The 17644-nt window shown below is 41.6% G+C and overlaps 1 protein-coding gene across 9 annotated transcripts in view; it reads right to left on the bottom strand.

Annotated features, from left to right (window-relative positions):
• Positions 1-17644, bottom strand: part of LNX1 (ligand of numb-protein X 1) — a 123486-nt gene that overhangs the window by 34058 nt on the left and 71784 nt on the right. For 7 of the 9 annotated variants that reach the window (XM_042053400.1, XM_042053397.1, XM_042053401.1 and 4 more), the window contains 2 exons: positions 1796-2037; positions 35-190 (listed from right to left, as the gene is read on the bottom strand). In XM_042053400.1, the coding sequence (XP_041909334.1) occupies positions 35-190; positions 1796-2037 (398 nt within the window). Of the gene's footprint in view, positions 1-34; positions 191-1795; positions 2038-12483; positions 12603-17644 lie in introns of those variants that run through there. The other 2 variants (XM_042053406.1, XM_042053404.1) reach the window with 2 other exon arrangements.

The raw sequence follows: 17644 nt of genomic DNA, 5'->3' as shown, positions 1-17644 counted from the left end.
TTTAAGTGATAACATAAGATGAACAAAACATTACCTTCCTCTCCAGCAGCAGAGTTTCCAACAGTCTCCCTTTCCCGGTCAGTCGGGTTGGAAACGGCACTTCCACTTTTAGTCCTTCGAAGAACACTGAATGCCTTGTTTATTTTTTTAAAAGATCTGCTTCTTATAGTGGAACGTTCAAAATGTCGAGCTGCAACAGCAGGAAGAAAACAAATCAATACAGTTCAACATTTCTGGTCCAGAACCACAGCATTTCTGCAGCCCTCGGCATATGATGGTGTGTAACATCATCAGCAAGGCTGCCTGTACTTCACCTTTGCCTGAGTCCTGCTTATACTTCAAGGCTGCACCCACCTGAATCTGGGTACAATCACCCTACCTCAGTCCCACTCCCTTGAATTGCCACCTTCCTGTCTGTATGGCAAACCACATGGAGAAATCTCCTGTGAGTGTGGTAGCCTTGGAAAGAATAATCCTCCATCATGACAAAATCAGCAGCAATCCTGTGAAAAATACATATAAAATGTTTGACCAAATACATGTTTGACCAAAAAAAGCTGGAAGTCATTAAAAACTCTTGCTGAAAAAATCCCCACTACTACTACTATAGCCTCAAAACCATACAATGCTTCCAACGAGCCATCAACGATTGCTAACTATTTCATGACAAAAAATTCAAATATTATCAGGTGGAAGGGATCAAAAAACCCACATATTCTGACTTGGGTAAGGCAATACAAAAGAAAAGTCATAATACTTTCAAAACATGTCATTCTTTTCCATCCTGCTAAAGATATCTTCATGGCTGTTGCTGTTCTGTCTGTTCCAGCTCTGCATGCTAGCCAAACATTGTAATCTAATAATGCAACATTCCCTCAAACCAGACTGTGGCCTCTACACTCAATAAAACTGACAGAATTTATTGAGATTCTGGTGCTCTCTTCTTGCACTCTTCCTTTCCTCACCTCTCCAAACCCTGGCACAACAAAAGGATAGTGCTTCTCATTTCCTAGTCTTTCTTATCCCTTAATCCATTTTCCCAACATGCAACTGGTGGCACACAAGGTGGGCTTTCCATTTTAGCTTCAGAATCCTCAAATACATGCTTTGAACTCACCATCAACACTTCTGAGTCTGCCTTTGGCCAGGCCATGTTTTTCAAATGTGACACTCATCAGAGACAGGTGCAGTGTCACAAGGTGAAAGTTCAAAGCAAAGTTTCCTGATGCAGCTTGTCCCTGACTGTTGTTTTTCAGCAGGACCAGCTCCTTCAAGCTGCACCTTCCCAAGAAGCTGGCAGATGTTCCCCAAGGTCCTAAGGCAATTCTTAAGGGTTTGGGTTTTTTTTTCCTGAAAATACCTGGCAACTGCCAAACACAGTTCCCAACAGGATTTTGGGTAGGTGTCCATGTCTGTGGGGGTTATTTGGGCCACCAAGCATTAATGAAGACACATTATCCAGCTATACCATCTCCCCAGCCCACCACACATAACATTTAATTTTCCAACTGATAAGACTTGCCTAAATAATCTTTCTGAAGATTTGCAGTCTACGTGTGTGCAGGTAGACCATCTTTAGCTTGATGCTGCCCCTGGCTAAGCCATTTTCTTTTTCACCTCAAATCTATTGAGTCATTGAGTGTACAATTAGATAAATCATGTAAAATGAGAGCTTTTGCTTCCCCCTCCCCTTTTTATTTCTTTTTTTTTAAATCCTCCAGTGACATATATTTAACAGAAAGGTGAATGTTGAAAGGGGCTAGCAGGCTCTGAAGCCATCATTTTTGGCTCTTACTTCTGTTCCGGTTGCTGCGGTGCAGGTCTCCAGGGCTGCTGCCCAGCTGGCTGTCATCTGAGGTGGGGCTGAAGGCCGGGTTCACCAGCCCTGGCTCATCTGTCATTAAGGCGATGGCCGCAGCTGCTGAGAGCTCAGGGCCCAGGGCAGCTACTGCTAAGCTGGAGCCATGGTCTGGAGAGCAGTCTTGGGAACGCCTCTTCCGTTCCTTGGTAAGGCCATAGTGGGATGCTCCTTTACATCTAAGGAGAAGGGAGAGAAAGAGAGACATGATAGCAAGGTGCATTTAAATGCTACGTACTTATAGAAATTATCTGGTTTCAAGGAATCACTTGGAATACAAACTGTGATGATCATGTGAATGTGGATGATTAACAAGAGGGAAAAATGCCAGTGTGTGCTTCAAAGGAGGTGAGTTACCACCTTACATGGGAAGACTACTGCTGGTCAAGGAAAAATAGAGAGCTTCGGTCTTGTGTGTAGTCTTATGTGTATAAATAGTTACTGTGGATACAAGAGGACAAGAATAGCAGGAGGCTAATTAAGCCAGAGGCTACAGTCTGTAATTTCCTACTTGCCTCTGGTCGACAAAGGAGAGCAGGATGGGGCCTGACAGCTTCTCTGGGTCTGCTGGTGAAAAAAAAGACACCTAACCCAGTCCTGCCTCCTGAAAAACTCTCCCAGTCACCAAGGCGGTCACATGTGGAGGACAGCACTGTGGTCTGTAGAGACCACAGCAATCAATAAAGGGAGAGCTGCAGGTAGGAGCTGAACACCTGGCGGCTGCAGGAATCCAGGCCCCACACAGGCCTGTACTGATCATTTACTACTCAAACTGCATCTGATGAATTGGTTTTAAATTCAGCCATGGAGATGAAGTTACCAACTCTGCTATTCCAGCTCAACTGAGACACTAAAATAGGCAGGTCATTGCCTTGACAGAGGAAGAGGTGCAAGTGGGGATAGGGGGGTCTCACTGACCCTGCAGCCTCACCAGAGTCCAGGAGGGAGTGAGGAGCTCCCACCAAGGGACAGGGTCCAGGTCCTCATGCCAAGGTCCTTGGGCCAGCCTGGGACTTCACCAGCTTGGGGACCTCAGGGCAGGTTCTAAAATACTTCTGGGGGAAAATCCTCTGTTTCTAGTGGAGAAATACATGTTCCCAAAAGAGCTGAAGATACAGCATTGTAAGGGACAAATAAACAAACTTAGTTATGCTTCCAGCTATCTGCTCTAGATTCATCCTAGACAGCAAAGGCAGGATCATGCATGGCATTTCTTTTTTAAGACTCATGAAAGAAAGTCACTTGAATGAAATTAAAGGTCACTGTAATCTTCATGAGTCAGTATTCAATTAAAGCTATAAAATAACTGAAAAGACAGAGTGACCAAGGACACATCACCTGTGACTTCTCCAGCACCACTTCTGCCCATTGCCCACCCACTAGAACCACATTCAGTGCATAAAAAGAAAAATAAATCTGTCTTTTAATCATAATCTAATGAGCTTGGCCTACTTTCAGTTACTATTATGTCTTTCTTCATAGCAAAGGCTAACTGATGACTTTCATGGAAGTGCCCTGTAGGACAAACTCACAGAAATAGCTGCAGAAACCCTTAGGGATAGAAAGCTCTTTGTAATATATGGCATGCACAAAAGGCAATGCATAATACATACAGTACACAACGCCAGTGGGTTAAGTGTCACAAAAAGAAGTAGTACACTGAACAGAAGCTTTAGAAGAGAAAGGATTTTGGAAGCAGTTCCTGAGACAGAAAGATGATATGAGGAGATGTCATTGAGCTCTCTGTATCAGCTTCAGAGCAGCAGTTTAATTTCTGTCATGGTATTGACTTTTGATGAGACAATTGAATTAGAACCCTTTTTTGGCACTAAATTATGTTTTACCATCATTTACTTCGTTTCTGACAAGTTTCATCTTAAAGAGGGGAAAAATACTCAAACCAAACTGTGTCCTATTGATGCAACTGTGTAAGGGCTGTGTATGTGCTTTAAGGCTTGGATAGGAATGTCTGTAACAGGAGTGATTTCTGAAACCTCTCACAAGCAAAATGAGGCATCTCAGAAGAAAATGCTCTTATGGAAGAGAAGGTTGGTCAACTACTTCAAAAGACCAATGAAAAGCTATCTGAGGCACCTATTGCAAGGCAAGACTACAACAATATTCATGTAAGACAGAAAGGAAAAGCTCTCCTGCCACCACTGCAGCAGGTATTTTTCTATTTCTTTCCAGAACCCTAAACCATGGCAGGATGCTCTCCTTTAGATTTCATAGGAAGCAGAAGCACAAAAGCCTTTCCCTCGTGCTACTCACCTAACCTTCTTCAACAGAGTGTTTTGGAAACCCATCCTTGATATCTCCCTCTTGCAGTAAGGTTACATTTGCTAATCCAGCCTATGAATGCTTGACAAAATAGTTAAAAAACTGTCTAAAGACCCAACACAATAAAGTGAACACAAAGAAGTGGCTTTGGGGAGAACTGTTAGCTGTTCTCAGAAGACAATCTCTGCTTTACAACAATCCTGCAAAGATTCAGAATATGATAAGACATATTCCTACTCCTCCCCATTTTATTTCATTTGCCTGTGTCTTTTTCATGTCAGTAAAGTTTCAGTGGCTGATACTAGAGCACCAGCCTTGTGAATGGGTACGTAAATGCAGATTTTCTTTTATTTGGCAGGTTCTATGAAGATCAAGATGAAGGTCAAAAATGGCTCTGCCCAAACGTTCCTAGCTATTTGGATTCAACCACTGCCTGGTGCCCATCTGCACTTTGCTGCTACAGCCTTCACTTTCTGTGGAAATCCTCACTTGCTGCTGCTGGCTGCACTGCAGATGCACAGTCAACAGCTTCATTCCAACAGCAATGAACAGAAGGCATCTACTTTGAATGTGGAGAGGACTGACACAGTTTAAGATGTGGCTTATTGGAGAAGACAAGTTGTCATGATACAAAGCATATCTTTCTAGCTCTGCCAGAAATAGTTAAAGAAGAAACAGAGCTCTTCAAGTATGATCACTGAAGCTATTTCTTAAATAATTGTGGCAGACATAAATGAACACAAATCAAGCCCTCTTTCTTCAGATTAACACAGTGTCCTTGAAGAAGAAAAAAAAAGTCCCAAGACCTCAAACTTGTAATAAAATTTGCAACAGCATCTCTTCACTTTCATTGTTTTGCTTGTGCTGACACCGCTGTGATAACAGAAAACATAAGAGACGACTGTCTAAGTGGAATCATATTTATAGTGTCTAAGCTACATTTTTCCATATGGTTGGATTTGGCTCCCAGAAAAGAGAGAAACATAAAACAGCTACATGCCAGTAGTAATTAGCTCTCTCATTGTGAATATTAATCACAATTCCTGATTTGCAGCTGCAAGAGTGGGATACCTGATTAACATGGCCAGTCAGAAAGTGAAAGCAACACTGTCTGCAGGCCAAGGTGAACTACAGATTTATGTTCCTTCTAAGTTGTGCTGGACAGCAAGTACATCCATGCAGCTGTATGATACAGAAACAATTTGAAGGCCAAACCCCAGAGAAATAAACAGACATGAATAATGTGTGTTGTGCAGTTTGTGCCGTTATAGTGTCACTAGGTGTATACAGGAAACGGAGAAAATAGTTTCTTCTGTTTGCACAGCCTCTTTTATGAAGCAGATATCTACTGTCTGAAATTCTGGCCATATGAGCTAACCACTGGGTGGTGGGAGAGCAGTGGTGGCTGCTGAATTTACCCAGGGCTGCAATACTGGCTGGTATCAACACTGGCAGCCACAGGGCAATCTTTGCCCTGCACCGTGTTTCACACTCAAGGGAGACTGCACTCTAGGCTTCAGGAGGAGCACATCCCAAGAGCCAGAGCAAAGAGATGCAAAACCCTGGGGCTCCCTTAACTTGGTCCTACCATTTGTAAAAACAATCTTCAGCTAAACTCAAGGCCAACAGAAATATATCCATGTCATTTGAAATTCAAATTTAAACAGTGGTTTGAAAAAAGAGTTCTCCTTGCAGCATCACAAAGGAGGGATTGAAAATAGGATTGACCTCAAGGATTTCAATTACCCAGGCTGACATAGGGAAAAAATGTAGAGCCAAAACATAAGCAAGGACAACTGCATAGATTTATTCACCTCTCTTCTAGTGATCTAAATAAAGCAATTCCACAGGTAAAAAATTATATGTATGTATTTGCCCATGGTAGGGGGACTGGAACTAGATGATCTTTACAGTTCCTCCCAACACAAACCATTCTATGATTCTATGATTTATAATGCATTTGTTCTTAAAAGTGCCCTGCTTTCTGTGTCATTTCACAGTCTCTGCCTGGGCATGAAACAGGGCAAAAAAGTGAATCTGAAAAGTCACAGTGGTTGTGAGCCAGGCCCAACACAAATAAACAGAGCAGAAACCCTCCCCTGCTCAGTTCCAGTAGTGCTTTCTCAACCTCACTTCCAGCATCAGTCGTATTTTGGAGCTGTTTTCCTTTAGTGCAGCAGCAACAGACACATTGTCTGAATGCAATTAAGAATAATGTATACAAAGCACTTAAAATTGCCCATCAGAAGAAAATACTGCATATGGGCTGTCATTGCTGATCCAAAGCTAAACCCTGATCAGGGTAGACAAGTATGTTTCAGCTATGGTCTCATTGCAAGCAGCCTCATCCCTGTGTAATTTGGTCTTGATACAAGCTGGGGTCCAAAGTATCAACAGCAAGTATTATACCCCCGTTACACAAACTCCCCAAATGCTCTAGCACCCATGAACTAATCCAGTGGAAAGGATGATGGAGAAACCAAAGCTGATCAACAAGGAGCATCCTGGATAACCTGGTGCTGATAACCTCCCTTGTGAGACCCTGCTGAGAGGCTCCTGCTGTGCCTGGGAAGAAAGGAGAGATGGGGTTTAATTGGAGAAGTTGACTCACAAGAAGGTGTTGACAATTCCTGCCCCACAGGGACCATTCACACCATGTGCACATTAGCAGTGACAGAAGTCCAAACATAACCCAAATACCAACCACATGGATTTCAGGTCAAACACTTAAACTCTAAAGTTTTCTTGATCAGTTCTCAGACAGGGACAACACCAACTCTTCTGATCTCACTTTTGCCCACAGTGCACCAAGAAATGGAGTCAAATATGAAAAAGAAGCAAGGCACCTGAACTCCCACTATATCCCATGTTACAAATATAAGCTAAAATGCAACAAATACACAATCTCCCCTCCAGTCCAACCATAGTGGTGCTTAAGAGGTCAGAGATGTCAGTATCTTTGGTAGTGAAGGTGACCACTACCCTGCTGCTCTTTGATGACGTTGCAATATCCTTCCTCAGAAAACTAGCTTCTGTGAGTTCTGGTCCTATGTGCAAAATTTCTCTTTCTTTTTTTGCGGTATAGGGAAATCAATCCCAGAAGAGAGTGCTTAACAGAAATTATTTTTCCTTGGTAATTCTGAGTTCCTGAAAGGATTAGCTATTGTGTGAATGTTGCATATGGAAAAAAAGCTTCATAAGTAAGTACCTGATTTTTTAAAAATGCATGTGCCTTTTCTGCTTTTTATAAAGAACTGTCTCATGTCAAGAACATTCCTCAAGCTACTGTAATCACCAGCTATGGCTAGGAAGGTCCTGCCTACATCAAACCTTACTCAATACTGATAAAGAAGGGAATGAGCTATGTACAAAGCAAAGCTTAAATTTCTGGATTACAGTTTCCAGTGAACATTTGCTGAAAGACAGGCTGCAAAACCCATATCTAAGCAGGCAACTAGAAACAGGCTGATCTGCACCTGCACTTGAATTTCATAATGCCAGCAATATTTCCAGGTGCTTGCCACTGCTGTTCTGGGCACTGTGTACCCTGTCATTGATGCACTTGGGTATCTTCTCCCTGATGATCTCTCAGTGTCAGAGACTTGCCATCTTGTTTGGGGGGGAAAAAATGCATATGTTTCACTTACATGGGAAATTGCCCCAGTTACTACAGCTCTTTAATGTCAATAACCCAGTAAACAAAAGCCTTTTAGAGACAGCCTCCTGACACCTGGGGCATCAGGGCTGGCTGGGAGGGCAGCATGGGCCAGTGGCATGATCCCTGCTGCCTCTGGAGGGTTGAGGATCAGCAATTCCTTCCTATGGTTCCATAAACACTGCTCTTCTCAGTGTCAGCACAGAGATAGCTATGATGGAAGCTAAGATGAGGCAAATGGCTTCTCTGTCTAGCTGTCAGAGAGATTTTCTCATGTTATTTGCTCTCTATTGTCAGCCAGAGGCCTTTGCTATAGTATAAACATTTAATAGATTTAGTGGTTCTGTATTTCTGCATTACTAGTCTCTAAATATTTATAAAGGTCCTCTTAACATTTATTTCTTTAAGCTAAAGTTATTTAGCTTAAATACTTTCCCACAAGACAGGAGAAACCTCTCACATATCTATCTTTTTCAGTTTAATTTCTGCATATTCCTGTTATGGTTTCCTAAGGGTCTTTTCCACACTTTTTGTATTAATAAGACATCACAATTCACTAAATTCTGGAAAACTACCTTACTAGCAAAGCCTAAAATTGTGCTTTGTCCTATCTGTAAAGATCTGACCCCAGGGAAGGGCTGTCATTTCCATTATGCTTTTGCACTAAGGTGCTGTCAAACAAAATATATTTGTGCATTATATAAGGAACGTGCGCAGGAGTATCTGTATACTTATATTTCCACGTCAGCTACTCTGTATGAATTTGGGTCCACCACCTGAAAAAGGAGTTACAGTTCTCGTAGAATAAAAAGGCATCATTTTCTAAGCATATGAGGGAAAAAAATATTGAACACTCTTGATAATTACAATTTAGTCATCAGCTATAGTGACATACTCCTATTTCTGTGATTTGTTCACTGAGAGGAAGGAGCAAGCATGGCTCATCATCATGTTTCAGGCCCTTGAAAGTATCTTGTGTTGATGAAGAATGGAATTGCAGTTCAGAGTTCAGACCCCACAACTCCCCAAACCACCAATGGACAAAGACTTGGTGTCAGACACAAACTGAACAAGCATTCAATGAAAACCAAATACCTATTTCATATTTGACTGCACATACTGAAAAAAGGGGGGAATCTCCACATTTCCCACTAGTTTTCAGGAGAGTTAAAAGAACTTGGAACATATTTTTAATATTAAATGTGTTGTAGAGCTTGAATTTCATGTGCATACTAGCAAAGTATCATGTAACATGAGGTCATGTTTAAGATTTTTTTCCCCCCTTCTCTTTAAAACTCAAAAAGTTGTATTTCAACCACCATCTTGAGCTTCTATTATGAAATCTTTTTAAAGGCCCATTAACATCTATCATGGGAACAGGGAGCTGGAAGAAATTGAAAAACAATACTAGTTGTCTGCAATTGCAGACAAAAATCATGGCTGGGATTATTGTGCTATGATCCCAGTTGTTGTTGGGACTAAGTAAAAATTGTTGGTCCAGATCATGTTCTCTTTCTCTCCTGACACTTCTTCCAGGCCATTATTCTGTCACTGATGATTTTGAAACTACAACTGTACTGATTTTTCTTCAAGGTGAGATTATAATTTCAACTTCTAGTCTTAAAGCAATCCAACAAATTTCAGCTGTCTTACATATAGGAGAACGGAGTTGTAAATTGCTAGAGAGAGGGGAGATGGGCAAGCTGGCACCCCAGCTGAAAATGTCAACTTTTTTTCACAGGTTAGCACACCTTGTTTTTGCTTAACATAACTACTACTTTAGAGCAGCCAATAGTCACAATTGACTTTGTGACTTCACCTTCTAAGACCCTTTCCCCCTGTGTTCAAGTCATGAATGCTCTGAGAATGCACAAAGGCATCAGCAGGCTGTTCCCACTGCTCACATATGGCATAGCCTTGAGTTGCTTCTAGAGCTTCTGCCTTTTCCAATACTGAGCCTTGAGCTGCTTCTAGAGTGTCTACCTTTTCCAATACTGCCTTTAAATGCAATGCTTGTAGAGCACAAGTAGACTTCGAGCTACAAAACTGAGGAGTCAAGCAGGGTGAAAGACTGCAGTCAGTCTATTATTCATTATTTACTCCTAGATTACAAACAAATTCATTTGCCTACATTACTCCTAAACAAACATTTGTCATCACAGAGAAGTTACCGGCCAGAAGCACAGTATCAGAGTGATCTTGTGTGATACAAAACAACTTCAGTATTTATTTATACTGAACTTAATTAAAGACTGAAGCTCCCAAAGAGTGATCTACATATCTCATGCAATCTACTCACATCAGCTGACACAAGCAAGGAAAACAGAAGTAGCACACTATCTCTAGTTCCTGGTAGGTGCTCAGGTACTGACACAGGAAGGAACCTATGAGTACCTGGTAGGACATTCAGAGCAAAATAAGAGAAAAAGAAGACACTTGGGACTAGCAGTTTTGAGCTGGTGAGAGCCTGTAAACCTTGCTGATGGCTTGTAATACTTACAGCATGCAACATATAATACATAATTTAAACCCACTAATCCTGTTCAAGTGCTGTATTAAAGTACTGAAATACTAAAAACTCCTCTTGGCTTCAGCAGAAGTGGAGCTTGATGAAAACTTTACCAGGTGTTTTCATCACCTTCCAGAATTGTATCATTACCTATAAAACAACTTAAAAGATTCAGCTTTTACCACTTAAAGAAGAGTCAAACTTGAACGTTTTTCCAAAAGAAAGTGAGAAAACACAAATTAGAAGGAGAGTTTTCTTCACGGAGAATGTAGATATTTAGCAATATTTGTATATTCTTTTATCTACAGATGTTGAGCATGAGGGAGCGATCACAAGTAATGTGTATCAGTTGGGTATTTGGAAAGCAATGTAAGACCTGCCACGAGCAGCTGTGAGCTTCATATCTGCTTTTCAAGTCCATCCAAGACCACTCAAAGAACTAGCACTTGGCCAGCAATCTTGACCACTGATTCTGCCTCACATTAACAAAATAATGATAATACAACCATTTACATTAGGAATTGAGATCGTATATAATGAAGCTGCAGCAGGATCACTGACAACATTCCTCATTTAGAACCTTAACTAAAAAATGAGCCTAAGGAAACTCACAGCCTGTATACACAAAGGCTCAAAAAATGCTGCTAAAATCAGGTTATCTATGACAAAAATAACAAGTGTGAAGACAAAGGAATTCTTAAGGCATTGCAATGCTCTTTTTCATAGTCTCACACAATCCAATACACTGCGTTTTTCAACATACACATATAATTAATGTTAAGAATAAGCATTCAATGTGTTGATTCATATGCTTTTCATGTTTATTGTTCAGTCTTTTGATCATCAGATTATATTCAACAGGTAAAACTAGTCTCCTGGAACTTAATATCTCAGCATTGTCTTCCTCTCCTACTATCCCCACCTATGCTATAAAAACTTTATGATGCAGTGAGCAAAATATGTTTGCAATGGGACAAGGAGGGTTGGTTTTTTAACAAGACTGACAGGATCAGCTTAACCTGATTCTTGCAGCCACAGACAGAAAAGCCTGACAGACAGAAACTTTGTATTTACACATATTTAGCATGCATTTATTTTTAAAATAAAAATAATTACATTATCTGCTATGTCACAGACTCAGCAAGTCAGCACTACTGAGAGCAGGTGTGAGGCTTCTGCTGGCAACAAGAAGTAACACATGCACATAAGTCTCTAGATATAATAAAAAGGGAACGCTGTGTTCAGTTTCAAGATGTTTTCAACCCAAGGCTTGAGTTTACTACTATGTTCTCCACTGGAATTTGAAATTATAGGAAACAATAGAGCTGCATCCAGCAAATAATAGATGCTGTCTTTATACCATCTTATTCACAGAACATGCTGTGGACAGCCATCCACAGCTCTAGCTCTGGTGGCACTTTTCTCTCTGACCACTGTGACCCAAAAGTCACATAAGATCCCTTTTAGGTCGGCATGGATATCTAAATTATTTTGCTAACACATCTTGGTACATATCATGCTCTAAACACATCTTTGTTTCCTCATAGGGAAGGTCGCAGAAAAGGAGGTCTCAGCTCACCTCAGCAGTTGAAAAACCACAGAGATCCCTGTCAGATGCCTGAGTCTTGAGCAAACAGCTCTGCCAGTACAACTAAGTAGCTTCTTAAGATGTCATAAATGTTTCCCATATTCTCATCAAACCTGATGCCTAATATTCAACAAGGACCTAAATCAGGCCTGTAAGTAAACTGCATCGCAGTCTTCTCTTTTGCACATATGATTAGGAGTGGGTGGATCACAGGGACATCACAAACCAGTTTTCAGAAACCCAAATCCCCCCAGACCCATTGGACATGCAAAAAACTTCACTGCTTGTGTTTTAGGGGTTCCACCCAGTTGAATATGAGATATTTCAGTGAGATATTTCTCCCATCCATAAAATAAACACACATTGTAAAAGCATTTAAGGGCTTCAGAAAGTCCAAATCCAGCCACAGCACAAGTATGGCTGGAATGTTGTTTACAGTCTCCTGAAAGCTCACATAGTAGGAAATGCTCACTTATGCTGTAAAAATTGTGAAAATTTCTTTTTCTTGGAACACACTTGTATAACAGAACTATCAGAAAAACTTTCAACCTGAATTCCTTTATCCAAATCTGAAAAAAGCCCAATCCACTCACCCTTCTCCCCACATAGGTGCTTACAGGCAGTGCTGTGTTCAATATCATGGAAAACACCCAAAATGGCAGTGGTGTGGCTTCCCTCCTGTTGTATGCAGACCACTGTGAGTTCTCCCCTGGCAGGGAAGGCTGAAGGAGCTCACACTCTCACACCTCGGTTTTCAGGAGTGCTCTAACCACTAAAGCTCATGTTGGGATAAGGCTGATCTCTGCTCCTCCTGCTGAAGCTTATTCAGAGAGGTGAATTAAGCAAGAGGGACACAATGCGGCGTCCAAATGAAAAATTGGCACCTAGGAAGGCAGAAACTGAGTCCTGCTTCAGAGCCTGCTGTGGCTTTTCAGTTGAATTTGGGAGAGGTTCACAAGAAAAGGCACTCTTAGTCCAGCCAGTATCTTGGGGAAAGCCTGGCCATCTATGCACACAAGCCCATCTTCAGTCTGAAGCTGAAGAATTGGCCTTAGAGGCTTCAGATACAGGTTGAGAATCTCTCTGTAAAATTGTGTATTGTTTTCTTAGTTTACCAGGATATAACTGGTGAATCAAGAAATAAAACACACAAATTAGGGTGCAAGCAGGAATTCAACCTTGAAACCCCATAAGTACAAAAGATGCCTTCATAAGTGGGTACCATACTGCGAACAACACAAAATGTGTTGTCCCTGACAAAGAAAAGTATCATAAAATCATAGAAGAGCCGAGGCTGGAAGGGACCCCAACACATCTTGTCATCCAACCTTTCACGGGAGAGGAAGCCTAGATGAGATTATCTAGCATCCTCTCCAAAACCTTAAGTGCGAAAAATTTTATCTAAAATGATTAACCTTAAGCATCTTGAAAACCTTAAGTAATGGGAACTCTACCATATCCCTGGGGATATTGTTCCAGTGAACGATTGCACTCACTGTGAAAAAAAGTAGGAGGAGAAAGCAAGTTTTGCTCTGTACCTTCCTTTAAACAAATTTTTGTCAGGTTGTTGTTCCTTCATATTCCTTAGCTTACAGATGTAAGGTTTCTTTAGGTTTTCTTAGTCATTTCTATTCTCTCAGATTTCATGCTATTTTTGCTTTGTATAAATAAGAGATCATGAAATGGTTTAGGTTAGAATGAACCTAAAAGACCACCTAGGCCCAACCCCCTTCCATGGACAGGGACACCTTTCACTAGACCAGGTTGCTCAAGGCCTTCTCCAACCTGTCCTTGAACACTGTCAGGTTTGGGGCATCCACAACCTCCCTGGGCAAGCCATTCCAGTGTCTCACCATCCTCACAGTAAAGAATTCCTTCCTTATATCTAACCTAAGTTTTCCTTCTTTCAATTTGTACCCATTACTCCTTGTCCTATCACTAGAGTCCCTGACAGAGTCTCTCTCTGGCTTCCCTGTCAGCCCCCTTCAGATACTTCAGATACTGGATGTTTTCTCTCTGGTTTTGGGTTTTTTTTTTTTTCTTTAATTATTCAATTTTTAGAAAAACCCCTTCAGGATAAGAGGCAGTCATTTCATACTGTCCTGTTACAAAACACATTGACTTTTGTATTCATCCAACTAAAATACTGGAAACAGAATAAAAAAATACAAAATGTTCTTTAGGAAGGTGCAGTTTCCTTTCCCTTTTACAACACTGCAGCCTTGGAAAATTCAATATCCAAGCTCTAATGACTGGTCTTGCTTTCAATTTTAAAATATAAACATCATGTGTACAGCTGGGCACCTAGAACATAGTGGGAAAACCTGAGCAGCAGGTTTAGAGTACTGAACCTTGAGCATGAGCTACAATTATATTTCCCTGGATAATACAATACAGTGGCCTGCTCTTGTTGTTCTAGGAGAAGGAACATCCTGCCTGACCTTGCTGCTCCCACAAAATGGGTCGGGGCTGCTGTGCGATAGCCTGTCCTGAAATGAATCCAGACTGTGGATTCTCTGTGACAGTTTGTGGCATCTGGGTGACTCAGACAGCCTCTGTGCCTGAGGCTGTTCCAGCCCAGGCTGTGATTTTGTTAACATCACAATTTAAGTAGACTTGGGTCTTGTTAGCAGTAATGATGGACTCCCTGAAGGAAAACCAAGGTGGCATTGGAAATGATGTCATTTCATTATCAGCTCTGAGATGGGGATAATTACATCTGTCTTCTTCAAACTGAGATGACCCTAGTCCTTCAGAAGGCAGCTGGCAATCTAACTTCCAACAGCATGCTCATGCCATGCCATGCCTCATCATCTGATAATTTTCACATCAAAGGCATTACTGAAGGTGACCCAAACCATCATCAAAAAACAGGATCTCCAGCTGGACATATATACTAGTGTCCAGTGGACAGCAGCATGCTGGGGGCATTGGACACGTTTGCAGCCCTGACTGAGACATAGATAAAACAAATCCTACTTGCTTCACGTAAATATAACCACAGCACGCTGTCAATGCAGATGGCTTGACAAGCCATATAACAGAAGTAATCTTATAGATACAATGAGAAATTTCCCAATGGTTCCAAAATATCCACCTCAGCCTGACATGACACTGAAGACTAAAACAAAAAAAAGGTAGACAGACTAAACAAAATTTGTAGTGCATTTAAATATTTATATTAGAAACTGAGACATGGGTTTCTGTTGTAGTAATTTTTCACGTCTTGGACCAGTGGTTGGCAGTTTACCTATCTTCAGCTTCTGAGGAATTTCCTTAACTGCCCTAAAACAAGTTTGCTTCCTGAAGGGCAAAGCCAGTTACTCAGCACTGGCTGAGTTTAAAAGAGTGCAACACAGAAAGGAGGAAGAAGAAAGGGGAATAAATATCTAACAATTAGTGATTGTAAACAGAACACCCTCATGGCATATAATTTCTTTTTCTTTAAAAGCTAATTGAAGATGCTACAGCATCATGTTGCAGGGTTTTCTGAGTACTTAAATACTGGCATTAAGATGACCTTCCAAAATTGAGCACAAAGTATTCTGTAAAGGTTAACCACATTCAGTTTACAGAGGTGGTGCTGCTTCCTAGGGGTTGTCTGCAACAGGGAAGTACGTGATTACTGTAGTGGTTGTGGAATGATACCTCAGGCACACTATGTATATTATATGTGTAGGCAACACATCTGAGAATAGCTTCCCTGGAGACATCCCTGTTTCAGAGTAAGAGTATTCACCAGAGAAGCTATCCTAGAATACGAACAGTATTGTCACTTCACAACCAACTTTATAATGGATTAACTTCCCTGTGTGTTCAAACCACCTTTTTGGGATAATTCCTGCCCTTTCTTCCCTGCCCATTCTTCTGGTCATGAGATATGTCATTGTTCAAGCCCTGGGTCTCTTTGAGAGACAAGGTCTACCCCTCATTGTGCCACATCTTGAAAATGAGTTACTAGGTTTGCTTTGTTTAATATGTAATGAAGAGTCCTTATTGCCTACTATGGTTTTTTTGTTCAATGTCTCCCACAACACAGGATTTGGCTCTTTAAACTACCATAGCACAAAAAGCAGTAAGAATTAAAGCATTGCCACAAAGCCCTAACTGTAGGAACAGCACTTTTTTTCCCTCAGCACCTCAAGCAAAAAGGAGAGAGGGGAACAAAAGTAACATCCAGTTACCTTCTAAAAGCACAAAAGAGTTCGGGATGTCAAACATCCACGTGTTACTAAATATGTCACTGCATCCATGCGTTGCTAGAGATGCAGAATCATGAGTCACCTGAATTTCTGTGCTCAGCCCTGGACCTGACAACTCATCAATGCCTTGCAAGGGTGAGGACGATTTCGCTGCAATGTAACTATTTCAGAAGATCTGGAAGAAGCACTCTTTGCAAAGCAGCCAGAAGGGAGGGGAGGATAACCTCAGCAACTGCTTCCCTGGCACAGGGGACTATAAGCAGCACAGCTGTTCTTTTTGGAAATGTCAGAGAGAGAAAAAAAGAAGGTGACTAGGGAGTTGTCATCGTCAGAAAGCACAATAGGTGATTCCAGAATAATGCTTCACACAGTCATAAGCTTTTATTGAAAACATTGCTCAGGAAGCCCAGGCCTGACTAACTTTCCAAATAGCAAACACTGCTTGAAAAACAGAGATGTAAATAATAAAATTACTTAGCATCCAGTTTCTCTGTTTTTCTCTGACAAAGGAGAGCACAGTCATGTCCTAGTGCAGATGCTGCAGCTGAGATAGCCTTATGTTAGCCCTCTCCTGCCCAGTCACAGCCACATCTACAGAATGTCCCAGGAGGATTTCAGGTCATACCCATGACTCTACCTCTCTCCCTGTGTCTGCCCCCTTGGCAAGACACTTGGTCCATGAAGGGCCAGTTGTCCCACAGAAAACAGCAAAACTCTGTTTGTTCCTGGGTTGTGCAAGAATTCACACACCTTCAGAGACAAAACACTATCTCTAGGCTGTTTTGAAGTACTGTAAGTGTGTGCCCATGCAGCAAGCCAAAGTAGGTTTCAGACAGACATGTGCTGTCTCCTGTCCTCCTTTGTGTCTACGGCCTCCCCAGGAAGGACCATGGGGACAGAGGAAGGCGTGGCATATGGTGCCAGACTTACCTCACTCTCAGGCACTGCCAGGAGATGAAGAAAAAAATCACACAGAAGATTTTGAATGAAAAAATCAAAAGCCCAGACTTTCCCTTCAGTCAACAGAAAAAAAAACCCACCAAACCTGAACCCTCTGCTTCCTTATGCCTGGCACACTGAGGTGAAATGGATATGTCAAAGTGATTCCTACTTCATCCCCATCACTGTGGTCAATGAGAGGTGGTGAGAGGGGACCAGGATGAATGCTCAGCCTATAGCTATGCAGTACAGCTTCTTCAGTAATTTATAAGATAGGCAGCAAGTCTGTTCACCCTAAACCCCTTGAAGCCTTCTGTGGCGGCATGCATGGGCCTTACAAGGGCGTACAAGCTTCAGAGCTGGAGATAAACAGGGACCTTTCCACACCCTGGCCCTTCAGCAGCTGATCTGACCATTCAGCAATGGGCCACTGTTTTATCACGAGTCCTGTTACTCTCCTGAAAACATGCTGCTCCAAAGGGACTTTCTGGTCAGTGTTAAAGTAATGGAATTTGTGTTTGCCAATGCAGGGAGATAAATTTCACCAAAAAAAAAAAGCATGAGAAAAGTCACTGTTTTTTAAGGTCTGCTGTCATAAAACTACCATTGTCAC

This window comes from Corvus kubaryi, unplaced genomic scaffold, assembly GCF_017639235.1.
Source record: "Corvus kubaryi isolate FWS band 111438036 unplaced genomic scaffold, C.kubaryi_AGA036_p1.0 split1-131, whole genome shotgun sequence".
Lineage (NCBI taxonomy): Eukaryota > Metazoa > Chordata > Aves > Passeriformes > Corvidae > Corvus > Corvus kubaryi.
The sequence above is the reverse complement of the archived record's forward strand: the minus strand, read 5'-3'. Positions and strand labels throughout refer to the sequence as shown.